Source organism: Lacerta agilis, chromosome 3 (genome assembly GCF_009819535.1).
Source record: "Lacerta agilis isolate rLacAgi1 chromosome 3, rLacAgi1.pri, whole genome shotgun sequence".
NCBI classification, from domain to species: Eukaryota; Metazoa; Chordata; class Lepidosauria; order Squamata; family Lacertidae; genus Lacerta; species Lacerta agilis.
The window spans coordinates 75872438-75900163 of record NC_046314.1 but is presented as its reverse complement, the minus strand read 5'-3'; the positions used below and the strand labels follow the sequence as shown (position 1 = coordinate 75900163).

Genomic DNA, 27726 nt, shown 5'->3' with positions numbered 1-27726 from the left:
AAACACTGTATAAAGCAAGTGCTACATAGATATAGTTATGGCAGGGAAGTTTTAAAATGCAACACAAACATTATGTGGCCATATTCATTCTGTTGCCTTTTTAGCCTGTGCAAAAATGTTTCATCAGATCCTTTGCAGAGGCAGCTAGCAATTGAGCAGCAAGGACCTTTTCTAATGCCAGGGCTATATACTGCTTCACAGCTTTCTGCTGAGAATGGAGAGATCACATCTTCACACTGCTGAGATTCAGTGGTATTGTGTTAATGTGTTAGCAGCCATGAATAGCTCTTATTATTCATACAGCTTGCGTGTGTTTTATTTAACCTAAAATGATGGTGTTCCTCCTTTCGTTTAGGAAGTGTTTGCAATAGAAGACTTTTATTATTCTTTCTTAAGGAGCATGGAAGTTCAAGCCAGATTTATCACTCTAGTGTCCTGCTTGGTCCACAGTGTCTTGCACACAACAGTACCTGGATGTGTTTGATGTACTACCCAGTTTCCTAGATTGAGAATGGCTAAATTATATCACCATTGAAGAAGTGCCAAAACCACTCCATTTGGTGCATGTTGTGCTATCCTGTCATAGATAATCCAGATCCACGTTTCTTGTTAATACACTTTGAGGTATTGCAGAGTTGTGGCTTTATTAGTGTGAACCAAAGCCAAGTTCCTAAGCGCTAATGGCCATTAGTTCCCCAACGAGATTTTATACAAGAACTAAAGTGCTCAGGTTTGTTCTGATAACTAGGATTAACTTGAATGCTTGCACAGAGATTGCGGTTCCATATCGTGCGAATAATTCCAATAAAATTTGTCAGCTTTTTCCCATTCCCGCCATAAACTGTTTTAGAGCCATCAAAGAACATGGATGGCTGAATTTCAACAATTCATAAGCTGGAGTTTGCTTCCAAGTCTTTGAAGTAAACTTTAGTCAGACTTTATGAGATTTTTCCTGGAGTGAAGAGTGTTAGAAATTTTAAAATGAAAGCCGATTTTGGTGCCGGCCTACCACGGGGTTCCAAAGGACGTATATCATTATTGGCAATTTCCTCACTCTGATTTTTTCTGTCCCTGTGTAGACCTCAGCTGCACAACACTACATAAATTAAATGCTTTCTGTCTTCCAAGTTACCAGTATCGTGGCATCTTTGTAAAAAGTGTTGTTGTAATGAAAGCTCTCTTTGTATATCTTTTTTGTCTTAAAGGAGCTCATGGTGGGAAACATGAAGTTATTTCATATTTTCTTCACTACACCTCTGTGCAAAGTGTTTTGAACATGGGTTTTCCCCTTGCAAATATGCTAGCCTATATATTGGCTTCCAGCCACCAGTACATAGCAGTCAATGGAATCCAAACACAAAAAACAAGGAAGGGAGCACTTGATGAGATCAGGCTACCCTTGGTGCATGTGATGCATGTGTTGGCCACACCCACCTCCAGTGCATGTACAATCCATCTCAGCCAGAAGGAGGCACTGTGTGAGTAGGATCCAAATTTTGCATCGTTGTTCTCCAATCAAACATTACAAAAAAGCATATATTATGGGGAATTGTGTATGAAAATGAATATATTAGCGAAAAGAACATACAAAAAGCATTATATTAAGAGAAGCTGCTTGCAAAAAAGAAGTATACATTGGTCATAGTAGCATAGAATGTAGAGTTGTGACAGCAAAGGTCATTTAGTCCAACCCCCTGCAATTGAGGAATATCAACTAAAGCATCCATGACAGATGGTCATCTAACCTCAGCTTAAAAACCTCCAAGGAAGGAGAGTCAACCACCTCCCAACGAAGACTGTTCCAAAATGGCAGACAAGAATGTGGCTATTAGAAGAAATTCACTGAATAATTTTCACCCATTTAAAAATAAATAAATAAATTGCAAATTGCTGCAGAAACATGGAGAAATAAATTCAAGATGGGAAAAATGAGAAACTGAGAGAACTGAACTGGACAGACCCTTACATCCCTATGTATGAAAGCCACATTACATGTTCATACTGAATGCCTAAAGATGTGCTTCCTAAGGCAGTGATGGAATAACCAATTCCCAAGGTTCCAGCAGCTGTTTTTACCTATTTACAATGTATGCACAGACTTCCGAGATACTGGTGGATGAATGCCATGACCCTTTTATCTGGTGGTACCAGAAGCATCATCTGTGACATCAACTGTACGGATTGTGGTATTCATCATTTTAAAAATATCATCCCATTAAACGTTCAGTTCTAATTATATGCTAATACTAGTTTTAAAAAATGTTCCTGTGTCAGCTTATGACAGAACTGGAGCAATGACTGAGAGATTCAAACCTAGGGAGTCTTTGAAAAATATACTATTTTAAGTTTCAGGTTACTTAAGTTACATGTTTTTAAGTTACTATTTTAAGACAGCAATATTCTGGTTCTAAATATCATGGCCAATTGAACACTGGCTATATTTTTTTTTAAAAAATTAGATAACTTTAAAGTAACTGTATACTTTTAACTAAATTTCAAGAAAGATTTCTAGCTCACCTTGACAAACCCCCTTCCTCAAAACAAGGCAGGGAGGAGGAAGCCTCTACATTAGCAATAGAAACATTGTCTTGTGGGGTGCCATGGGTTGTTGCCAACAAAGTTTCCCTGTTAATGCTAGAGCAAAACCCCTAGAGCAAATTGGAGGGAGCCATGGGAAAAGAATTTATGTTGCACAGATGGAAATCCTTGTGCTAACAGGGTGACTTTGTGGGGTACAATCCCATGTCTTGCCAGCGTTCTGTCCCGTCCCGTCCCCCCAATCCTTCTGCGTCCCACATTCCTTTCCCTCAGACTTTCTTTTCAATTCATATCCATGATATTCAGAATGGAACCATGTCCATTTCCACCCCTTCTATATTTCCTAACTTCCTCTATCTTCTGCCTTCCTATCTAGGATTTCTAGAAGTACCACAGACCTAGAAAGTGCCTAGGAAGAGTTCAGAAACCAAGAGATCAAAAACCAATACACAACATGTTTACATTTAGCTTATCCCTTTTTAATTCTTTCAGTTCCTATGAGCACTGTGTGTGTGTGTGTGTGTGTGCGCGCAAATATATATAAAAAACACTTTTCTTTATCAGTTCTATATGTTATGAATACTATAGCTGCCCTAGTGAGTGATTAGAATAATAGAATCATAGAATCATAGAGTTGGAAGAGACCACAAGGGCCATCCAGTCCAACCCCCTGCCAAGCAGGAAACACCATCAAAGCATTCCTGACAGATGGCTGTCAAGCATCTGCTTAAAGACAATAACAGTAACAATTTTACTGTAGTTATGCATTATTTAAAAGTGACCATCAATTTGCAAGAAGCATCCCCAGCTACAGGGTTAGTGGTCCAAAACCTTCCATTGAAGGAAGGAAAAGAGTCCATTGTGAAAGGAGGCAAAGCTGACTTCCCTTTTGGGGGCAGAGGGGAACATTCACTAAGTACCCTTGCAATCTCCCTTTGGCTAGTGACAACCATTGGAAACCCATTTATCCCCACTTGGAATGATACCATGTCATGACATAGCTACATTCTCGGCTAGCGTCAGAAAATAAAAATAAGGCCTGATAAGCTGGGAGGGGCAGCAGTGAGTTTCATGCAGCCATGCCCTCTTGAACCTCAAATGGAGAAAAGGGGCACATTGTCTTTGAGCCCTGGGATTCAGCAATAATAAAGGAGAACGCTAGTTTGATAAGGTAGAAGAAACCAGGTGGCAGAAGTAAGGGTCAAGAACACTAACCTTGCTGTGCATAGGCACACTTCCCCCTGTACTCCAGGAACTCCCAGTTCTAGCTCTAGTTCTAGTTCTGCCTTATAACAACCAAATAACACGTACACCCTATCAACTGGAACAACCCTCAATAAAGAGTATGTCTGCTGTAAACCTGAACTTAAAAAGGTAAAGGGACCCCTGACAGTTAAGTCCAGTTGCGAACGACTCTGGGGTTGCGGCGCTCATCTTGCTTTACTGGCCGAGGGAGCCGACGTTTGTCCACAGACAGTTTTTCTGGGTGAAGTGGCCAGCATGACTAAGCCACTTCTGGTGAAACCAGAGCAACGCAAGGAAACACTGTTTACCTTCCTGCTGGAGTGGTACCTATTTATCTACTTGCACTTTGACGTGCTTTCAAACTGCTAGGTTGGCAGGAGCTGGGACCAAACAACGGGAGCTCACCCCGTCGCGGGGATTCAAACCGCCGACCTACCGATCAGCAAGCCCAAGGCTCAGTGGTTTACACCACAGCGCCACCCACATCTCTGAACTAAAGTTTTTTGATAAATCCCCTAAGCCAGCCATCCTAGCTGCCAATGAAAACTCCACACACAGTTCCTATGATGGCAGTGTTTCCAGCTGTGATTCCACTCAGCTAGATTAGCTCTGTGGTGGTTTCAGGGAATAGCAAAAACATAAATAATAATAATAATAATAATATTTATTATTTGTACCCCGCCCATCTGGCTGGATTTCCCCAGCCACTCTGGGCGGCTTCCAACAGAAACCAAATACAACAATATCAAACATTAAAAACTTCCCTAAAAAGGGCTGCCTTCAGGTTTTTTCTGAATGTCAGGTAGTTGTTTATTTCCCTGACCTGTGATGGGAGGGCGTTCCACAGGGCGGGCGCCACTACCGAGAAGGCCCTCTGCCTGGTTCCCTGTAGTTTTGCTTCTCGCAGTGAGGGAACAGACAGAAGGCCCTCGGCGCTGGATCTCAGTGTCCGGGCTGAATGATGGGGGTGGAGACGCTCCTTCAGGTATACAGGACCGAGGCCGTTTAGGGCTTTAAAGGTCAGCACCAACACTTTGAATTGTGCTCGGAAACGTATTGGGAGCCAATGCAGATCTCTCAGGACCGGTGTTATGTGGTCTCGGCGGCCACTCCCAGTCACCAGTCTAGCTGCCACATTTTGGATTAATTGCAGTTTCCGGGTCACCTTCAAAGGCAGCCCCACATAGAGCGCATTGCAGTAGTCCAAGCGGGAGATAACCAGAGCATGCACCACTTTGGTGAGACAGTCCGCGGGCAGGTAGGGTCTCAGCCTGCGTACCAGGTGGAGCTGGTAGACAGCTGCCCTGGATACAGAATTAACCTGCGCTTCCATGGACAGCTGTGAGTCCAAAATGACTCCCAGGCTGCGCACCTGGTCCTTCAGGGGCACAGTTACCCCATTCAGGACCAGGGAATCCTCCACACCTGCCCTCCTCCTGTCCCCCAAGAACAGTACTTCTGTCTTGTCAGGATTCAACCTCAATCTGTTAGCCACCATCCATCCTCCAACCGCCTCCAGGCACTCACACAGGACCTTCACGGCCTTCACTGGTTCTGATTTGAAAGAGAGGTAGAGCTGGGTATCATCCGCATACTGATGAACACCCAGCCCAAACCCCCTGATGATCTCTCCCAGCGGCTTCATATAGATATTAAAAAGCATGGGGGAGAGGACAGAACCCTGAGGCACCCCACAAGTGAGAGCCCAGGGGTCTGAACACTCATCCCCCACCACCACTTTCTGAACACGGCCCAGGAGGAAGGAGCGGAACCACTGTATAACAGTGCCTCCAGCTCCCAACCCCTCTAGCCGGTCTAGAAGGATGTTATGGTCGATGGTGTCAAAGGCCGCTGAGAGATCCAGCATAAACACAAGTTTGGTATTGATTTGTCTTCTACAGGCATATTTATGAGTGTTCTTCTAGAGGACCATGGCTTTTAGTAATGGAATATTCTGGTTGTTTCCCTCAAAACACTTTTCAACCCTGGCACTCTTCTCCTTCCATTTTCTTAAATCTCTCCCTCCCCCAATGCCTTTTATTGGTGTGTTTGTCCACAGGCACATTTTCTGCAAAATCTCACAAATGAAATATGCATGATTTGCTGAGGCTGGGGTGGATTCTGGCAAGCCACTTTTGTGGCCTCATGAATAATAGTTGTCCATTGCAAGACAGAAGTGGGAACTAAAAATGCACAAAGCAGATATTCCAGATAGGAAACCCCCCCATCAAAGCCAGCCACATAATACACAGCAAGTCAAACTAATAAAAGCCATATATATCTACATGTTGCATTCATACCAGTGGATATTTGTACCATTTGATAATGAGAAACATCGAGGAGTTGCTTCCAGTAAAGTGGTTAAGCACATAGGTGTGTGCAGGACAACTCATTGGGGTGTGTACCCAGGGTTTTAATTTGTTTATTTCAATGAAAGAAGACAGGAGGGTGGACAACAACACAAACAAATATGAACAAGGAAGAGGTAAAGGGACAAAAAGCTTACAAAACAATCACAACAAGAAGCAGGCAGAAGCAGGCAGCACCAAAAGCAGGATGGCTCCTCCTCTGCCTTGCTTGTGTGCCACAAGAGCAGTCCCTCATCCTCACAGATCTCTCTTCACAAAAGGTGACTAGCAGAGCTCAGATAGAGCCAAGAGATAAAGACAGGTGCAGGCAGAAGAGAAAAGTTGGAATGGACCTTGTGGGAATACACTTCGTGGATCCGTTAAAGATCCGCGGTTATTTGTTTATTTTAATGGTTATTATGCACTACTTTTCGTATCCTTCCGTTTTGGAGTCAGTGAGCACTTTGCCACTGACTCTTGCTTTCACTTTCACTTTTGAGCGGAGGCATTTTGCCACTGGGATTACTCCGCCTAAAATTGTAGTTCCAGGGGTTTTCAAAGTTATCAATGGACGTTTATTCTGCTTCCCGCCTTTTTTGGGGGCAGCAACAGTGGTTTTATTGGTTAATATATTGATCGTGATGTCATACCTGGTTCTCAATAAAAGGCTGAGGCTCCCTGCTTAGGCAGGTCAGTTCCTTTAAGATCTTAGTCATCTCAGTCACGTTCTTCTTTAGTTCTTTCAGTTGGGTTAAGTTTAGTTTAAGGGTCTTTGGGCTGAGGGTTGGCTGGGTTGGAAGCGCGTGCCGGTGGTAGTTAGGTTTAGTTCGCGGAAGATTTATCGGTAAAGGTTAGATAGCCTTTAGATCTAGTATAGGGTTAGATCGCAGAAGATTTATCGTTGTAGTTTTATTTAGTTTAGCATGGCGGAAGATTTGGCGGTGTAGGGACTGAGAGTTTAGGGAAAACTTAGCATAGGGCTAGGAACAGCAATGTGTAGAAGCCTATGCGGGTCAGCCAAAGCCATAAAAGAAACGTCGGTGTCTGTCTTTATTGGGGAAAAGGTTTGGATTTAATTTTAGTCGAAAAACGATAGGGATTTTCATTTAATGCTTTAACTTTGCCCTTGGTTTAGTTTCCTTTACTTTAAGTGATAGTGCAGGAGGTCACAAGTAGTTCCAAGTACAGTTTCGAGGCATCCATTCAGATTCGAGGCATCCATTCATTTTCGAGGCATCCATTTAGTTTCGAGGCATCCACTTACTCACGCGCCTTCGGAGTCATTTCCGTCTTACTCACGAACCTTCAGATATTGAGGCTTGGCCGGCGCCCGTGCCCATACGCACGCGGAACGCTGGCCGCTTATCCCCGGCAACTGGTATCTCATGCGTGGGTAGCTTAAACTCACGCACGGGAAGCTCCAGCACCGAATCCCCGCAGGACCTGAAGCTTTTGCCTACGGAGGAAGAGTTCCACTCAGAAGGCTAAGCCGGCTGCTGCTGGACTCTGTTTGTAGGCAGTATTTTCTAAAGCAGTATTTGTATTGCAAACCTGCCCTGTAATTGGCCCAATTGGGGGGAAATTGGAGAACTGATATTGACAGGGTAACAATGGAGAAAATTCTTTTCTAGTTTTGCCCCACCCAGTGTTCCCTCAGCCCCTCCTCCATTCATCAAATTATCAATATGATAACTGGGGAGGGCAATTTGAATCTCCATGAGGATGCTGGTCTCCGCCAATTCACAGCAGTGTGTTTATTTTATTTTTATTTTTGCTTCTTCCACTGGGATCAGTAGGGTCTTAGGAAGCCAGGAAAAAATTGTTGGGGAGCTAGATTAGGCTTTTGACCTGAGAATTAACCACCTTTGCCCTAAGGTCAGTTGCAGACTCAGTTTCAGTTGTGCAATACTGCACAATTTGGCTTCAGTTTACTCTTAGATGGTACACCAACAAAATTAATCCCTTGCTTTGCTAATATAAAAAAAACTGTCATTTTCCTCTTCTGCTGCCTGCCTAACCAGGAACCTGTGTGTGTTTCCTATATTGTATGGGACAGATCTGGATTACAAACAAAAAATGGAGAGTAATTCTTGCTTCCGTATCCCAGAATCCTTGGTGTGTACCCTGGTATATGTAACACCTAGCAGAGACTTTATTTAGTTGATCTCCAGATTAGAACTAAGCCAGCTTTGGCCAATTTGACACCCTCCAGATGTTTTGGACTACAGCTGGCTAGAGCTGATGGGAGTTGTAGGCCAAAATTTCTGGAGGGCACCAGGTCAGCAAAGACTGAAATAAGGCCCAGTCTGCACTAGACATTTAAAGCAACATCATACCACTTTAAACAGTCTTGACTTCCCCCAAAGCATCCTGGGAACTGTACTTTATTACAGTTGTTAGGAGACCCTCTATTCCCCTAATAGAGCTACAATAAGTGCCCCCCTTTATTTCCACAACAAGTCCTTGAGTCTGTACTCTGAATGGTGACATCAGGGACCTACAAGGTGCAGGGCTTATCAGTCCAACCCCTACACAGTCTCATCAGGGCTGACCTTAAAGCAATTGGAGCAATTGGACCCCGCGGGCCACTCTAAGGGCCCCCCCCCACACTAAGGCAATCTAGATGGATTTTATTTATGTCTATAAGATTCTGCAGATTTTGGGTGTGAACTGGGGCCCTACAAAAAAAAAATCAAGTTGCGCCCCACTGCTTCAAATTGGGCCCCACTGGGTAGCCCTGAGTCTAATAGTTGCTGGGCCTGAGTTGCCCTGCCCTTGCATGAAGTCTTGGGTTTACAATTTTGGGAGAGGGGAGACTGTGGCACTGGAGAGCAGGCAGGCTGACGAGGCCGCCTAGATTTAGAGGCCCGAGTTGTCCTGCCCTCACATGAAGTCTTGGGGAGTGGGAGGGCTGGTGAGGCCCCCTAGATTTAGAGGCCCTAGGCTTCAGCCTACTTAGCCTATACATAAATCTGGCACTGATTAAATCCCAGCCTGTAGTTTCAAGGAATGGCCGGCACATGGCAATACAATAAAAAGGAAAGCAAATATTTATTCTTGATCTGCTATTTTTGGACAAATGGGTGGATGTATTTCGCTCTTCTCTTTCTGCATGTGCCATTCCCAAAAGGTTCTCTCTTACGGGATAAGGGACCTCTAAAGCAGGATGGGGGGGGCACAATTTGCAACTGGCTTCTCACCTCTCTCCTCTTGTCAGAACCATCCCAATCCCTTTGGCCCTGACTGGTTTGGCAACACACACACTGTTCCCCCTTTTAGGCTTATTCTCAGATTGGGAAAACCCGATTTACAAGTGAGAATGTGTGAGATAGGGGCTGAGTGGGGAAGGGCATTATGAGGGCATTGCTAAATAAACAGAGACATAAGCAACCTTAAATTCCCATTAAACTCCAATGTGGACAACCCCTCAGAGAAGAACACTGAGTTGCAACCACTCTGGGACAACAAAGTCCCTCACCACTCCTTTTAAGGCAGGCCTCTGGTCTTCTGCCTACTACGTAGACCAAACAATATTATGCTTAATGTCCTCCCAGTGCTATTTTTCTAGAGAAAGAGGTGCCAGAACTCACCAGGAACAAATCTAGGGGTGGGGTGGGGGTTAGAGACCCACCGGAGGAAGGAGAGAAAGCTCTCTATGTCAGCCCCATAAAAAGTCTCCGTCGCCGTCTCCTCCTGTCTCTGCCTACTTTGCCCCCCCCTTCCCTGGATGAGCCATGCAGCTCTTGCTGTCCCTGCGAAGATGATGGGGGGCGATGGAGCGAGAAAGAGGCGTGGGTGGGTGGGGTGGGGTGGGAGTTAAAGGTCCAGGCGGCTTCACGGGCAACTTACGGAGCCCACCTGTCTGTGTTTTTCTCCTGCGCTGCACGATAGCTCGCTTTCAGATCCAGGAGAACTTTTAAGGGTCTCTGACGCAGCTCTCTCCTTGCTCCTCACACTTGGCGCGCACTCGGCAACCGGATGTTGAGGAACGTGGGGCAGGAAGTTTGGGAAGCGTGGCCTCTTTCCTTAGCATGGTCCTCCAGCTGCGTGGGCAGGGAGGTGGGTGGGTGGTGGACTCTCCTCCTCCTCCCTCAGCAGCACTCTAGGATTGCAGAGGGGGAAAAGCTCTGCTCTCCCCGGACTCCAACTCTCCTTCCTGGACACTCAGCTTGCCGCCTAGCCCTGGTTCCCCATGCCACTGTTGCCACAGGGTAGAGACGTGCCTGGGGAGAGGAATATTCCCTTTGAAATAAGGGAAATTTAAGGGATATAAAAAATCAGGGATAGCAGCGGGAAACGGCTTGGAATAAGGGAGTTTCCCGCAAAAAAAGGGAGACTTGACAACTATGGTTCCTGCTCCTTCCTTATTACAACTGCTGGAACCAATCATCCCACTACTGCTTCTAGAGACAGGCAGGGCAGAAGCTACAGATGCATTTTAGGGGGGGGGGAAATCCAGCCTTTTTCTTCTTCCTGTGTCTCTCTCTGTCTGTTTCCTTTGATCCCACCATACATGCAGCTCATGTAATGTGATGGGTCCCCCCCCCTTTTCTCTGTGAAAGAAACTTTGAGCATAAACATGACTGAGCAGAAGATGTATACAGAACTGGATCGATGCCGACAAATGCTTTTTCAACCAGCAAGTAAACGACACCTCCTCTTGCCAACTGCCATATCTCAAAACGATCTTTCCTGACTCGTACAACAACCTCCTTATGAATTTCAATCTTCCTTAAATGCTAAGCAAGCAAATTTATGCAGAAAAAGTAGAGATTGAGAAGCCAAGGGGGAAATATTTCATTGTCCTATGATAAAAAAAAACTGAGTTATGTCTCAGTAATGGGAACCTCTACCATCCTTGTGCAGTAAAGGTAAATAAATGCCCAATAATCTCACTTGCTTGGGTTGTTGGAAGTACACATTAATGAAACATCTGCTCCAATTTGTCCCTGGCAAATTGAAAGCTTCTATTCATGAAATGCAGATCAAAGGAAATTTCTGACATGTAGCTTTCAGGAGCTATAGTAACTATGAAGCAAATGCTATATTTGTATTTTGGAAGTGGAAGCTATATTTACATTTCTAAAAATCATTATTTAGAATATGTTCCATTATGCTCAGAATATCATTCTGGAATGGCAATTGTAGATTGCTATTCAAGTATTTATTATCTGAATTTCAATATGAAAAGACTGTCCCATCTCCAGTTCCAGGTGTTCCTTATGTAATTTGTTAGTGGGAAATTATATTTTAAAATGACCTTCCAGCCTCATATTAGTTCCCCTTCCTGAATGAGTGGTGTGTATGCTATTCTACAGAAACAAGTGGGATGCCTGTGGTATATTAGTATAGTAATTGGTTGCTTGCACTGCTTTGTAGTTTATGTACATTGCTTTGGATTCATGCATAGAAAAGCAAGTAATAAATACTTTAAATAAATGACTGGTCATGATAGGGTGTCCATAACAAGATTCACAAGGGGGTGGAATGAGCCGCAGAGAGTTTAGGTGATAGTCAACTAAGTTTTACTCAGAGTTAGATGCATTGAAAACAATAAACATGATGGAGTTAGGTTAATTAATTTCAGTAAGTCTACTCTGAGTAAATCTCAGTTGCATACTACTCAATGCCTGCTTATTTGTTCTGAGGGGATATGGCTTTCGGGGGTCCCTTCCTGTGAGGCTAGACACTGTGTGGAGAGTTTTGATGAGGTGGGTGAAGCTTCGAAGTAGACTGAAGAAGAGCTCAGAGTGTAATCATTTGTTTGCCTTGATAAGTTATGAAATCTCTTGATCAAGGACCCCTTATAACACAGACACGGGTAGCAAAGGTCTTTGCTAGGAGCTATGTAGAACCCATACTTTTAACAGAGTTAAAATAAAAAAGATATAAAAGATGGGTACAGGGATCTCATGTGGATATGAATAATATAAATAATATGAAGTTACACAGATGCAAATCCTGCTGAGATCTCAAGATCACTGGGCAATATGCTGGATTGCTTTGCTTGTGTATGGAAGAACATCTTAGTTTGAATACCTACCTACCTACCTACCTACCTATCATCTATATTTTGGTAGTGGCTGTAAGCAGCCATTGCACTAGCAGCTTAACGATATTCAGTTCTTTGATACAGGAAAATCAGCATCTAGAACATTTTCTACCAACCTTTCTTATTCTTAACTCATACGAAGGTGGTAGCCTTACTCATTGCTTTTTTTTCCTGGGAGGGGGAGACAGGGGTACACATAGCCTAAACATTTTGTGAATCTAAGTTTGGCCTCATTGAGGGGCAGTATTTCAATATGAGAAGGGAAATGAGAGTACCTCTAAACATTATTATTTTTTTAGAAAAAAAGCACTGGCATTTGTTTTCTGATAATTGGATGTATGCTGACTTAATGAGGTCCTAAGTCAGGAAAGAAGAGTGCATAATTTCATCTTTACTTCCTGTCTCTTATTTATATATATTTTCCCCGTCTAAATTGTCATCAGCTGGTGAAAATTCTCTCAGAAGAATAAATGTTCAAACACTTCTCCATGAAGTTTTAAAAACAAACAAACTAACATGTTAATTGCTTTTGTTTCCCTCTGGCACAGTGGAAGCTCTTCATTTGGGAACATTAATGGCAGCCCATGGTTATTTCTTTCCTATCTCAGACCATGTTTTGACGCTGAAAGATGATGGCACCTTTTACCGGTTCCAAGTAAGTATTCCTGCTTTATTTCATTGACTTTACATGTAACAGCAAGGGATTTCTTCATTGTCAATACAGCAGACCTCTGTTCATGATGTGGTCCAGTATCTCTCCCAGCCACATACCGGTACATAAAACACATGCGTTTGTGCAGGGAGTGGGGGAGAGGTGCCTTGATATAGCTAGTGGCTATAGAAGTAGCCATCTGCAAACACATCCCGAAGGAATAGCGCACAGACAGATCCACATTCAATTGCTGGCAGTGTTGTGTGCAGAGCTTTGTTAGAAAAGCAATTATTGGAGTAGTTTAAGAAGGTGGCCAAAGGAAGAGGAGGAATAATTTATGGATACTTAGGAGAAGGGCAATAGCTCAGTGATAAAGTATTTGCTCTGCATGTAGTCAGTCCTTGGTTCAGTGCTCCACATTTCCAGATAGGAATGAGAACACCCGCCATCTGATTAGGAATGGATTTAAGCAATAGGAGAGGATATATTATTTAGCTATTATCCTTCCTTGCTCATATGAGTGAGATTAGCAGAGTACCATCCTTTGCAGCTTTAAACTTGAAAGCTAAGGCAAGACTGATTTAACCTTCTAGAAACAATAATCCAGGATGCTTTAAGGCAGACTGGATTTTCCTGGTATGACCCCTTCAGTCCCCCTCACTAAAAAATATCAACCACGCATACATTGCTTTGTGAAGAAGTAAAAGTAGTATTTACTTACATAATCTAGGTCTTGAAGCTGCAGTTAAATAGCAAAATGAAGGCAGGTTTATAACTTCTATCTAAGTTACAAAAGTACAAGAGATTCTGAGTGGCCCAAGGCAGAGGTATAGGCCGGTTCCTAGCTAGTCACTGCAAAGATGCTCTGAAGCAATCCATTGTATACAGCAGAAAAACTGCAGCAGCCTATAGAGAAGGTGGTCTGTGCTACTTCCAGCAAGTCAAGTTATGCTGTAAATTGGCACCAGACTTGCATTGGTTTCTCCTGCAAAGAAGAAGTGGTGAGTGTCTTCAGAAAAATATAGATAATTGACCAACCTTATAAGAAACATTTGATTCTATGCACAAAGTTATAACAACATTATTTGGAGTATCAATTTTTATTTGCTGTATGACATTTAAATACAGTATGTTCAATTGATACTGTTAGCCACTCCCCAGACAGTTAATTTTAAAAGTCAAAGGAAATGTAGTATGCATGTTTATGTTTTGTCAGACATAAATTCCTACATTTTTCCATTTTTGTTTTATTTTGCAGACACCTTATTTTTGGCCATCCAATTGTTGGGAGCCGGAAAACACAGATTATGGTCAGTGTGGATCTCTCTTCTCTTTCACTCCGGAGTCTTGCATTGTATGGATGAAAGTCTCATAATCGTCTTTTGCATTTAATCTGTCTTTTTCACTAAACCACTGCTGGCTTTACTTTTCAAACCCAGGTCAAGAACTGCTAATGCTGAGCTCAAGATTGGCTTTGGTTTACAAAGTTTACTAAGGCAGAGGTCAAATCTGCACACAACATGGGAATACAAAAATAGCATTATTTTTGCCACTTTGTAAATGTGCTGACTCAGAAATTAATTCAAAGGCAGGGTTGGCACCAGATGTAGGCATTTTTGGGCACCACCCAAGGCCCACTCCCCAGAAAGGGTCCCACTGTTAACCCCTGGATCAGCCTGGTGCTTTTGCTCCTCCTCTGTCTTGCTGTTACTCCCTGGTCACTGTTCAGCTATCCTGAGCACACGAGCAACAACAAGAGAGAGGAGGAGATGGAGCTGCATTTCCCATTTGCCTTCTGCTCTCCCTTTGGATGGTTGTACAGTTTTGTCCCAGACTGAGTTTGATTAGTGAACTGACAGTGGTGGCAAAGGGAAGGAGGAGGTGGACCCACTCAAAGCATCTTGGCCAAGGGTCCTCTGAAGCCCAAAGCTGACACTGTTCACTGGTAGTGAATTTGACATTTGTGTTTGGTTGAAACAACAGCCAGCGATCAACTTAATAATGCCCAAAACTGAGAACTAATTCAGACTAGGTCACAGACATGTGAATCTGGGCATGACCACCATCCCATGGCCACCTTTGCTAATATCTTTCTAACTTATATTAGGTGTAAAACAAGGCACAGGCAAACTCCGGCCCTCCAGATGTTTGGGACTACAATTCCCATCATCCCTGACCACTGGTACTGTTAGCTAGGGATGATGGGAATTGTAGTCCCAAACATCTGGAGGGACAGAGTTTGCCTATGCCTGGTGTAAAATGTTACTTAGATGTAATTTTATTTCAATCTCTGCCCCATAAACAAAGCATAGGGGATCATTAGGTGACCTCTTGTAGCATTCTTGTGAAAGACAGCAAGAGTTTGAGAAGTTCACTGTTAAGTGGTCCATTACATTTCTCTTTGGCATAAGGTTACTTTCCTTTTTGATATTTATGCCATGTATTATGCATGCAGGGCTTAAAAATTAAACTTAACATTAAATCTGAAACACATTCAACACATTTCAAAATGAAGCACCTTATTCATTCCACAAAATGAATATATAAATGTAAATGGGCACTGTCAAAAAACAACAACCCTGGCCATGGACATTTATTGCATTGTACTGCGCCCAGTCTATTATTGTGTTGCATTGTTGCTCTTTCCTGCTTCACTTATAATTTTCTGGACTATATACATGGCATGAAAGGAGCAACTGGTTTTGGTTACAGTCTTAAAATTAACACTGCAGAAGTGTGTGCATAGTGACTGAGTGGAAATTTGAAAGGAAACAAGGAATCAACTTTTTAAATAAAGGAGTTTGGCTTTGGCGCACTTAAAAATGATATGTTCACCAGGTTGTCAACATTATTTTTGTACATTAGAAGTTTGTGCTTGCCTATGACCTGGGAGCTTAAATTTAAGGGGTTATTGAAATTATTCTGTGCCTATCTCAGGTTCGCACAGCTCAGTTGTGAAATGCAAAGTCCTAGGACTGAAGCTCAGCTAAACAAATAGTTTTTCATTCTAAAGCAGGAATAGAAGACCTATGGCCCTCAATAAGTTGTTGAACTCAAAGTCTCATCAGCTGTGTCAGCATAGTCAACAGTGAGGAATGGTGGAAGGTGTAGCTTAGCAATATCTAGAGGCCCACATGTTTCCTATCCCTGCCGTAAAGCTGAAGTTGTATTAGTACTTTTGTGTCAGATCACCTTTTCAGAAGGCAGGTTATCTCATAGCTTCAGCATCAGATGCAGTCCAACTGAGGCCCCATCTGCACTATTTAAAGCAGTATCATACCAATCATGGCTTTTCTGAAATAATCCTGGGAACTGTAGTTTGTTAAAAGTGCTGAGTGTTGTTAGGAGACCTCTGTTTACCTCACAGAGCTGCAATTCCCAGAGTGGTTTAACAATCAATCCCTCTTCTCAGGGACTTAAGAGAATGGCAGCTCTGTGAGGTGAAGAGGGGGGTCTCCTAACAACATTCACGAGAATGCGCAATGCACCAATGTGCATACTCAAAACATGCCACCTGGTCACTGAAGAAAGTTAGCTTTTCAGACTATCCAGTTTACACTCGTTCTATATCTGCCCCTGTTTACCATCGTGAGGGTACCAGTTTATTATAGGTCTTGTTCCTGTGCTTTTAACATTAGAAACTGACTCCCCCCCCCCCATCACTTTATCTCTATGTCAGGGAAAAGTTCACCTGCTAAATTCCTAGAGGAGTAGTTGGTCTTTTCCAATAGAGAGTCTCATGACCTTAAAGGCCAACTCATGTATGAGCCTTCATGAACTACTACAGTCCTTTTATTTGATAACTGAAGTGGATTGTAGTTCACAAAGACTTGGGTCATAATAAATCTTCTAAATTCTTGCATAGTTTTAAGTTTGAATGTATTATAGAATGATGCAATCTGGTTATTTGTGGTGTGTGGGAAAGAATAGGTCATGTATTTAGAGAGGAATTCATAACAGTAGGATAGAATTTCCTTGCCTTTCCAGAATTCATCCCCAAAGCACATGTTTCAGAATAATCCTCTGGAATATTTCAGAATAATTTCAGAATAATCCTACTTAAAATGTAAGGAACAATTCTCACCAAGTATTCAAACTGCTGTAGTAACACTTTTGCTATCGTGGTTTATATACTTGGTGAGAAGTGCTATTTAAAACATTCCCCCAAAGAAGAATTACCCCAAGATGCATCAGGCTTGTATTAAGCCCATCCACCCACCCCGCGTCCAAGCAGCTAGAGTTTGGTTTTGGTTTTCTTCTGTCTAGTGATTTTCTGGTCAGTAGCCATTTTAGAACATTGAGAAGGTAAAACATTGGTATTGAATATCGACACTGTGCGCACATTTGCATGAGGACTTGGTTTTCAAAGTGAGAGGTGTAGTGTTTCCCTGCTGGCTTGGGCATAAACACAGATAGCTGTAACCAGGAGGACATATATTCTGAGAATACAATGTACATTTGAAGCTGCCTTGGTGTTTTGTTTTAATAACGTGAAATATAAAAATATTAAATAAAATAAATGACATTTTAAATGCTTGTCAGATAGACAAAAAAGTTAGTAAATTATTGCCCCATTTACTTTTTAAAAATAATAATATTATTTAAAATATTTTAGGTTGTTTTTCTTGGCAAAAACAAATCAAAAATGCAAACAGCACGAAGTTTAAAAAGTAAAAACTTTAAAACTTAATAGCTACTTAAAACTTCAAAAGTTGGTGTTGTTTAAGTGCAGTTTAGCTCAGTTGCAACAACTGACTCAGCTTCATATATGTATATATATATATCTGTGGGTTTCCTACTTAAAAAAAAAGTATGTAAAGTATAATTAGTCCACTTGCTTGTTTCTCATTTGAAACCTCATAATTATCTGGTCTCTCCTGACCAAAAAGAAAAACAAAAATATATGGGATTTCCAGTGAGTTTGAAGGTACAATTAAGCTGCTGACAGAGAAGGAGTGGGGGAACCTTAAACATTTCCAAGTAAAAACCTGAAAAGGGACTATTATATTGGAGCAAATTTATAATCTGCTGCTAGGAAAGGAAGGATCAAGAATCTCCCTTGCACATGGTCATGTGGAGGGATTCCCCTTAACAGAGAAATTTATAATCTACTGCAACATAACCCTGTGTGATCATTTTAATGGGGTGCTCCAATGTAGCATGTACATTAGCCATACAGGAGCAATCTAGGTTACACAGAACAGCTGCTGTGTGTGTGAGCACCTTCAAAGCAATCTACCATGCATGGAGGGAAATAGGGAAATCCTGCTTGTCCACTGGATGCCGTTAAATGAGCTAACCCAGTCTACTTGTGCAAAAAGGGGGCAGATCAGGGGGAGCCAAATGTGCCTCCACGTGTTTATTTCCAGGTATTGCCATCACTCCTGCATCTATCCATTCCTCAGTGTAGAAAGAAATGTGTACCTGCGCACCACACCTTGGGGCCATGCATTACTTATTTAAATTCCCAAATAAATTATTATCGCAAAGAAAACGATGACATTTGTATTGGCTTCCTCTTCCCACTGAACACAGACAGAAGTACTGTGGGCGCAGTCCTTTGATGCAGCCCATATGTGCTGGCTGCTTTTCAAAATCAAAACATCATCTGGCACTTAAGGAGAATCCATTTATTTTTATTCCAGTGAGCACGGAACCCCCTTGAGTGTTTTGAATGAGGTTTTGAGAGTAAGGGACATACCATTCTGCTTCCACCAAAATCAAAGGAAGCGGATTCTGCTTGTGATCTGGATAACATTCTAATTCTGACAACCTATAAACACAACGGGGCTGTATCAGAGGGCTGCAGCAGCATGAAAACATGAGAAGAGCCCTGATTGGTCAGGCCAAAGACTCATCCAGTCCAGTAGCCTGTTCTCACAAATGCCTACAGGAAACCCACAAACAGGGCATGAATATGAATGCCCAATAACAATAACAATATTTGTATGATGCCCATCTGACTGGGATGCCCCAGCTGCTCTGGGCGGCTTTCCCCACTTGTGATTCCCAATAACTTGTATTCTGAGGAATATGGCCTTCATCACTGCAGATAGTGTGTGCTGAAAGGAAATGAGAAGCAAATATTACCACTCTGATATTATTATTTCCCCTGTTACTTAAATCAGTGCTTTTTCTGGTGGTGCATGCTGGTACACAGTACCGGCACCTTCCCCCCACAAATCAGAGCCTCCTGCCTCCTTCCCAAGGCCTAGGAAGCTTCTGCCCAGCTTTGGGATGGAAGCGTGGTACTGTGGCAGGGTCTGAGAGCCCTCCTGCCTCCTTCCCCAAACCGGGCAAGTGCTTTCCGGCTTAGGGAAGGAGGCAGGAGGGCTGCAGGATTCTGTAAGAGCCTCGTGCCTCCTTCCCAAAGCCCAGGAAGCTGAATGCAGAGGAATGGAAGGCAAATTTATGTGTGGAAAAGAGGCAGGGAGGGTGATTTGGGGTGAACACCCCCTTTTTCTGTCCCAGATTCTGTTCATCTTGCAAAGGCATGAGATGCTCCTAACAGACTCAAGGGCAGCTTCAAAGGGCACGGGGGGGGGGACATCTTGGTGCCCATTTGGAGGCCTTTACAGAACGTCCTCAAAAGGATACCTTGTTGCTTCTACCCACAAGTGCCTTTTGACAGGTGCAAGCACTTGCATTTATTATGCTATCACAAGGAATCCATTATTTCTTGCACTTACAATGAAGGTGGCTAAGGTGTGGTAAATGTGTTAGCTTTTCTCTCTCCCTTACAGATATGGTGCTCCAACATAATTAATAGCTCCACAGTGCCAATCCAGGCCACGGTCCATAGTGTTCATTGTTCAGGAAAGGGGCATTTTCTCTTGATTAAATGGCAGAAAGCAAAGTAAATAAAAATAATTAAAATTCTAAAAACTTCTCATTCATTTACTCTCATCATAATCATGCACAGCTGTAGAAATCACTGAATCACTACTTTTGACATCTACTATATCTTAGGTGGCATCTACACACATATAAAAACTGTTCTGAAAATGGTTTTTAAAAAGCGTTTTAAAAAATACATTGAATTTCCCACACGGCTCACCATCGCCATCTAGTGTCACATTGTATATTGCACTTCAAACACACTTCAAACATTTTATTTGCAGCTGTATAGTTGAGTCCTTAGTGAAAAATAGCCCTGTTTGGATAAACCCTAACCTTTGAAACTGAAACATAAGATGGAGAAACAATGCTCAGGAACCTCTGGTTGAATGGAAAGCATATTAAGCCTTTAGATCTTGATGTCTGGGGTTTTAGATAGCAAGAAATGATTGATTATTTTTTGTGTTCCAGCGGTTTACCTCTGCAAGCGAACAATGCAAAACAAAGCACGGCTTGAGCTAGCAGACTATGAAGCAGTAAGTACCTGGGGCCTTTCCTGGAACTGTCAGATAAATGAGACTCTGAAACTTGGTAGTGTGTGTAGGGAGCAAGACAACACAGCACTCTTATTGTTATTAATTTTTTTACCCGCTCCTAAAAAATACAGGTTCAGGAACTGTAACCCACATACAGGTACTTCAGTGGTACTTTAGTGTTTTGAAAATCCTGCAGAGAACTTCAAAATCTGCAGCATTACATTAGTGATAGGAGTGTGGCAAAAACAGAGATGATTTAATTTGAGCTTCCACAGAGTTGTTATAGTCTGGGTCTCTTAGAGGCTGCAAGTTCAGCAATAAACAAGGCTTTCAGTTGTACATGCAGTAGATCCCCAGGCTGGTCTGTGTTGATCCTGAATCAAAAAGCTGCATCACAAGACAGAATTAGGTTCACTTAAAGTATCGTTTAAAGTTTGTAGGTACACAGGTTGGAAAGCTGATGTACACGTTGGCTTAATGCCAACCTGTATATGAGCTGGGGGTGAAAAATGCACCTTACTTCAAACAATACACAATTGTGTTTTTTTCCTATGTAAATATTCACTTCTCATATTTTTATAAAATTATATTCATCATATAAATATATATTTTTAAGAATCCTCATTACAGACAGTATTATTATTTTTTTACTATTCTGCAAAGCTAAATACTAAAAGGACCCTTTTTTATTACAGTGGAACTTAGGTTTTCGAATGTAATCCGTTCTGGAACCATTTGACTTCCAAAATGTTTGAAAACTGAAAATCAAAGGGCTGTCGGCAATTTCAATGGGGGGGGGGGAAGAGAAATGTGCCTCGGAAGCCGTTTGTGTTCCAAAAAATGTTTAAAAATGGAAGCATTCACTTCCAGGTTTTCGGCATTCGGCTTCCGAAACATTTGGCAGCTGAGACGTTTGAAAACTGAGGTTCCACTGTATTCTCCTGTGAGTGCAACTACACTTCAGGCTACATTTTTAACACCCATTTAATAGACAGATTACTTTTAGTTAGCCCCAATATGAAAGCTCACAGTTGGCTTGCAGCACAATCCTATGTATGTTTTACTCAGAAGTAAGCCCCACCGTGTTAAGAAGCGCTTACTTCCCAGTAAGTGTGTGTAGGATTGCTGCTATCATGTACAGGCCCAATTCTACTTTCAGCTCCAGGAGAAGAGCCTGCTTGTAGCTACAGTGCTGCATCCTGAACATCTCAGGTTCACCTTCTGCACTACACTTTTAATTTTACAAGTTCCCCCAGCAATTATGCCTGGATCTAAACATGTAAGGCTCATTTATATACAGTTTACTTCTGAAAAAGGACAGAAGTGCTGAGTCTTTCTTGGAAATAGATCAGCATATGAATTTCAACATTTATTTATGTTACAATTTTTAGATGTAGGACTGACCTATGGGGAAAAGCCACCTAGAAACTTGTCTTGTGACCCAGCTATCCATTGTCAGCATGGAGGCTGCAGTGTACATTGAGAGCTTTCCCATCCAGTTCTGTGGAAGTGAAAGCTCTGGGCTGCAAAGCAATGCCAGGCGAATGGAGGACATAAAACTCTCTGGATTAAACAAAGGCCTTTGATGTTGCATCTTACTCCATTAACAGGAGATCCTGTAAAATCAGAGGGGAATTCGGATCTTTCGGATGTGTAATTAAACAAGGAAGAAAACTGCTCAGATAAATTTATCTTAGGAACATTTCATGCTCCCCAAAGATCTCTCCCCAGGATCTTTCTCCTATAATTATTACAAGAGGCATCTAAAAAGAATTGCACACACCCATCACCACTGGTATATCCAGTAGCTTGCACACAACAACACAACACGGCAGGAGCTCACAGAGTGGATGAGTGACAATGTCTCAGCTAGAGCCGGCTGCCCTGTGGAACAGTCCGCCTGAAAAGCCGATAGAAAGTCTTTAAAGGGCTACCCGAGGAACTTGCTAATATGTGGTATGTTTTCAGGAGAGCTTGGCCAGGTTACAGCGAGCATTTGCACGGAAATGGGAGTTTATTTTTATGCAAGCAGAAGCACAAGCAAAGTGAGTTCCACTGACGTTTTGTTGCTGGATTTGTCACCCACCATCTTAAGAGGTATTTCAATTTACATTCTTTGTGTTACATATCTACCTCACCATCAACAGAGTGGACAAGAAAAGGGACAAGATAGAGAGGAAAATCCTCGATAGCCAAGAGAGAGCATTTTGGGATGTACACCGGCCAGTGGTATGTAAACAAATGGATCCTTGTAAGGTGGAGCATCAGCATCTGTCTAGGATTTGGAGGGATGTTATTTCTTCCTTTTTTATTTGTTTTTTTGCTGACTTTGCAAGGTTAGTTCAGACATTGTACCTTTTGCTCAGTGAGCTGCTTGATCTACTCTCTTATTATGCACAAGCATGGTGTGTTATTGGTGAGCTTCTGAGGTCTCCAGCTGGTAAGAACTGGGAGGAAATATGTCCATGCAATCATAGTTGGCTCTTTAGGTCATGAATGATGATGTCCTGTTTTACTCTTTATATTTCCTCACAATTGGGGTCAGCAAAAAAAATGTGGCATCTAAAGCAGCCAGGAATCTATCAGTTTCCAGTATAAAAATTACACTTTCACTTTTGTGGATATGTGCTGACACATTTAGGTGAGGAAAACAGTATTTGTGGAAATTGTCAGGGATGTTTTTCACACCCCCGTTCCCAACTCAAATTTAGACTATTTTCACACTGCCCTTTACCAAGGAACAGTGGCCATTAAATGACTGCGCTTGTAAGCATTTAACTTTTTGTAACTTTTTGTTTTACAAAAAAATCTCCATGTCACTGAATATTTTGGTGAGAAGAATTTGTTTTGGGTGTATTGAGAGAAGTACATGATGAAGCAGAAAGCTGCCACAGATGGTGAGTGGAGTTTATGGGAGCATCAGAACAGAGCAGTATTTTCTGAGCTTGGCGAAGAGCCCAAAGGGTGGGAAATTAGACCAAAGAAATACCCTGCAGAAGTGACACTGGTGGAAATTTGTTGTCTCTAACCTGCCTCACGGGATAAATAAAACAATTGTGATGCACTAGGAGTGCTTGAAGGTGCTATCTTAGTGAACAATAATGAGCCCCATGCTTTTAAGTGCATGCAGGGAAATCAAATCTGTATGGCATGGAGGAAAGGTATAATGGCCTTGATCTTTAATGATGCTGCACATGGCAAGAACTGGAATCATTTCATGAGAATTTGCGTCAGGAATAAGATGTGCATCAACAATAAGGTGTGGAGATTCATGGTTTAAGGGTCAGACAGTTTGCCTGTGCCCATTTTGGCAAGTTCAAAACCTTGTGTAAGTGGAAGCTGTGCTTCTGAGATTTCCCCTTTGCTCACAGACAGAAACCAGGCCCCAACCAGGGTCTGCTTTTTGTTTTACACACGTCATGCAGTAAAGAAAATCCAGAAAAGGGTGGATCAGAAGGGTTCAAAGCTGTTATTACTTGTTCAGCTAAACCACACTTCTGTATAATGTCCCTACGAACAAGCACATGATCTTCAGGAATCATCTGAGCTAGCATGCACAGTGCACGTTTTAGCACATTATGTACAGCAGTACAAACTTAGCTTGTTTCTAGAACATATATAAAGGGTATGTTCATATTAGTGAATAGAAATTTGATATAAAAATCAAAAGGAAGGCTCCAGAAGAAAAGGAGGTATGCCTTGTTTGAGGTATGCCTTTGACTGGGTGAACATGAAATAGAAGTCAATATAGGTTTAGAGATTTTACAGGCCATTTTATGACATTTTTTCAATTCTGATAGGTTTTTAATTTTGTTAGCAATAATGAAACATCAAGTCAAATTAGTATATCCACAGCATCTGTTTCCCACAATTTGTATTCATATTGCAAGACTGGCAAGCCCAGTTAGAATGAGTGAGATGGCAGCAGTCCAGGAAGATGTGCTAATCCAAATAAAGTTTGTCCCCATAAAAGTAAATTACAATGCAGTTAAATAGCTAAAACCATGCATTAACCCTTATTTTCCAAAACACTACACTCTTTTAACTTGGCTGCTTTCTGTGATCGCAAACAGAATGTCAGGTATCTGTTCATTCAGGTATCACAGAATGTCAGGTATCTTCATTTCTACATATCATGGGTAAATGTCAGTTATATGCCACCTTGGTTTCAATGACAAAGGAAAGGTGGGCTATAAGTCTCATAACAAACAAACAAACAAACAAACAAACAAACAAAACACTGCTTCAAGAAACAAGATTATTGGGTTGTTCTTGTTTTTGTTTTTATTAGGTATTTTATTATTTTTTTATTGTGATTTTATCTTGTGACCTGCCCTGAGACCTGTGAGTATCAGTGGCGAAGCTTCATGCTCCAGCACCAGGGGTGGAGAGCAGGTGGGGGCGGGGCTGGCATGCATCCTGGGGGCGGGGCACGCTGCCTGTGGTGGCGGGGCGACCAGCGCGGGCGGGGGGGCCAGCCGCGATGGAACCCCACTGGGATCATGCTGCCGGGGGCAGGGCGCTCCCCCGCCCCCTCTTCCTCTGCCCCTGGTGAGTATAACAAACAAACAAACAAACAAACACAATTTGTTGAAGGAGATTGACAAAGTCAAATAGACATGGGTCAACCATTAATTGACCATTTTGATCTGATGATGGAAGAATTATTGGATTATGTTATATTGGGAGTTCAAATGCTTTTAGGAAAGAAGGGATGACTTCAAAGCAGAACAGGTTGCTTTATCTTACATTTCATGTCAGCTTTCTCACATTGATAAAGTCCACTCTATTTAACTTCCCATGCAAGTTTTACCAAAAAAAAAAAAAAAGAGGCCAATGTTACCAAGAAGAAGTGCGGGGTGGGGGGGAGGACTGTCTTCTGAAGTTCTTGGAAGACACAGAGTGTCCAAAGTTCCTTTGAGGACACTTCATAATCTAGCTAAGCAGTCCCTCCATCAGGATGGTGAAAAAGCATGAATGCCCATGCTCTCTCACCACATTTAACCATAAAGTCTGACAGAGCTAAAAAGTGTGGATGATCTGTATGGTCCTGCCTCCCCACCCCACAATCTTGAGAGAATATTGTTTGAATCATCTGTAGATATGGCTGCATTGCATGCTACATCCGAGGTGAGAGGTTCCCCATCCTTGATAGCTCAGCAGTAAAACACATCCTTTACATCAGGCGTGGCCAACTCCCAAGAGACTGCGATCTACTCACAGAGTTAAAAACTGGCAGTGATCTACCCCCTTTTTGGGGTTCAGGTCAAAGTTGCTGAGCTTTTTTTAAAGAAGGAAAGCCCTGTTTTGGGAGGAGGAAAGCAGGGCTAAAATTATGAGCTTTTTTAAGGGGAGCCAAAGTTGTTGAGCTTCTTTGGGGGGACCCAGTGATCTACCAGTGATCTATCAGAGATGTCCAGTGATCTACCGGTAGATCACGATCTACCTGTTGGACATGCCTGCTTTAAATATAAAGGGTTCCAGATTAAATCATTGTCTCTCTGGATTAGCCTTTGGCCAACCTGATGTCTTAAAATCAGAAAATCAGAAAGTGCCCAGGATAATTAATTGTCCCACAATGTATCTCAATGTATCTTAGTATGAGAGATTTTCCCGTGAAAGATCAGCAATTGCAACGAGAAGGATTTGTTGTTGTTGTTGTTGTTGTTAAAGAGATACTTCATGGTTAGAGGTTCAGCCAAGAATGATTGGCTGGTGTGTGTGTGTGTTTTCACTATTTGATTATAGTGTTTAGCTAATAAATCTTAAGTTATTGTTCTACAGTGTAAGTGATTTTTATTTTTTTTAATGATATACCGGATTTCTAGAATCTAGTCACCCCAAGTGGCTAATTTGGGGCAGTGAGCTGATGAATGAAGCCAACCTTCCTTAACTAAAAGCCAAATTAATTAGCTATATATGAAACCATCACATTTACATATTGTTTTTGTTTTGTTTTTTAGCCTGGATGTGTAAATACTACTGAAGTGGATATTAAAAAGTCTTCTAGAATGAAAAATCCTCACAAAACAAGAAAGGTAATGCCCAGAAGCTATTTTTAAGATAAAAGTAACTCTAAACTCTTATTTTTTACAAAATATCAAGGATTCTTATGGCACGATTCTTTCCCCTGGATTTCTGTTATGGCATGAAAAGTATGGTTTTGCCCATCCCCATGAGATGTAATAAATATCTCCTAGGTGTAGATAATAGTTTAGCCAACTGAACCCCTTTAACTGTAATATAGAGCAAATAATTGCCCCAGATATTCAAAGGGGTAAACATATACTGTCCTACTCTCATTAAGGGCAGCTGTAGTGGTGTGTTATTTGACCTGTGACAACTCTCTGTCCTGCTGACCAAGGATAGGGTAATATTTATTCTGCAGTGGTGGACTCCACTGGTGAAAACCTTATATCCTGGTATAAGAAAGTGTGGGAGACTGCCCTATTAGAGTGGCCAGAGGAAAAAGCAAAACAAACAAATATTTGCGATTCAGTATAGGTTATTAAATAGGTTAATGATGATTTATACAATTTAAATCCGCATCCAACATTTAAAAGAATTTGGTTGATTCATTCATTATGTCACACCTTCCTCTCTTCTCTCCCTCCTCTTTTTCTCTGCCGTGTACCATAGTCTTCAACCTATTATTTAAAATTCTACATTTTCTACTATATAAATATGCTCTCCATTGGTATCCATTAGTTTATCTATTTTTAATAATCTTATTATTTATTTTCTTTGTCAATGTAGTGTGTGTGTGTGTGTGTGTGTGTGTAAAATACACTTTATTTTGTACATGCAAAATTAATTTTAAAAGTTATTTACAAAACAAAAGAAAAGAGAGGTCCTGGTTCTGTCCCTGACATCTTCAGGAAGGACTGGGAAAGACTTTCTGAAACTCTGGAGAGTCAGAGTGTAGACAGTTGTGAGGTGGAGAGACCAATGGTCTAACTTGTTATAAGGCAGCTTCCTATTGTATGTGATAAAGTCCCCCTTAGCACTCGGCAGATCAAGCTATATCATTGTGAGAGAACTCAGCAGAGAGTTGGTTGGTCATCTGCATAAACTCATTATCTTACCATGTCACAAGTTCATGCATGGCGTGGCAATTTGAAATATTGAAATGGGTCTTGTAAAATGAATGTACTAAATGTTTTGTATACATTTGTGCATAATTAGTACATCTATCCCTACCAAAGCAGCACCAACATACCATTTTCTCTCTTTCTGTGTTTACATATAGTCTGTTTACGGATTACAGAACGACATTCGAAGTCACAGCCCTACACACACACCAGCGCCAGAAACTAAACCACCCACAGAAGAGGAATTGCAAGAAGAGGTTTGCTGCACCCTTAATTTAAACGAGGTCTCTTTAAATTCACCAGAGGTGGACCACATATTGCTTTCCATCACAGTATATGGGGATTCAGTTCTGACATGAATCAGAGCTGAGGTGAACAGATCCAGAGGGCAATGAAGTTGGTGCTCGGTGCACAGAATTGCATAGGC

At 41.9% G+C, this 27726-nt stretch overlaps 1 protein-coding gene across 5 annotated transcripts in view; it reads left to right on the top strand.

Moving 5' to 3' along the window:
* Positions 1-27726, top strand: part of RGS7 (regulator of G protein signaling 7) — a 134035-nt gene that overhangs the window by 88966 nt on the left and 17343 nt on the right. For all 5 annotated transcript variants that reach the window (XM_033144349.1, XM_033144350.1, XM_033144348.1 and 2 more), the window contains 7 exons: positions 12732-12838; positions 14094-14145; positions 20144-20208; positions 22177-22253; positions 22356-22437; positions 26172-26246; positions 27458-27556. In XM_033144349.1, coding sequence (XP_033000240.1) covers positions 12732-12838; positions 14094-14145; positions 20144-20208; positions 22177-22253; positions 22356-22437; positions 26172-26246; positions 27458-27556 — 557 coding nt within the window. The remainder of the gene's footprint in view (positions 1-12731; positions 12839-14093; positions 14146-20143; positions 20209-22176; positions 22254-22355; positions 22438-26171; positions 26247-27457; positions 27557-27726) is intronic.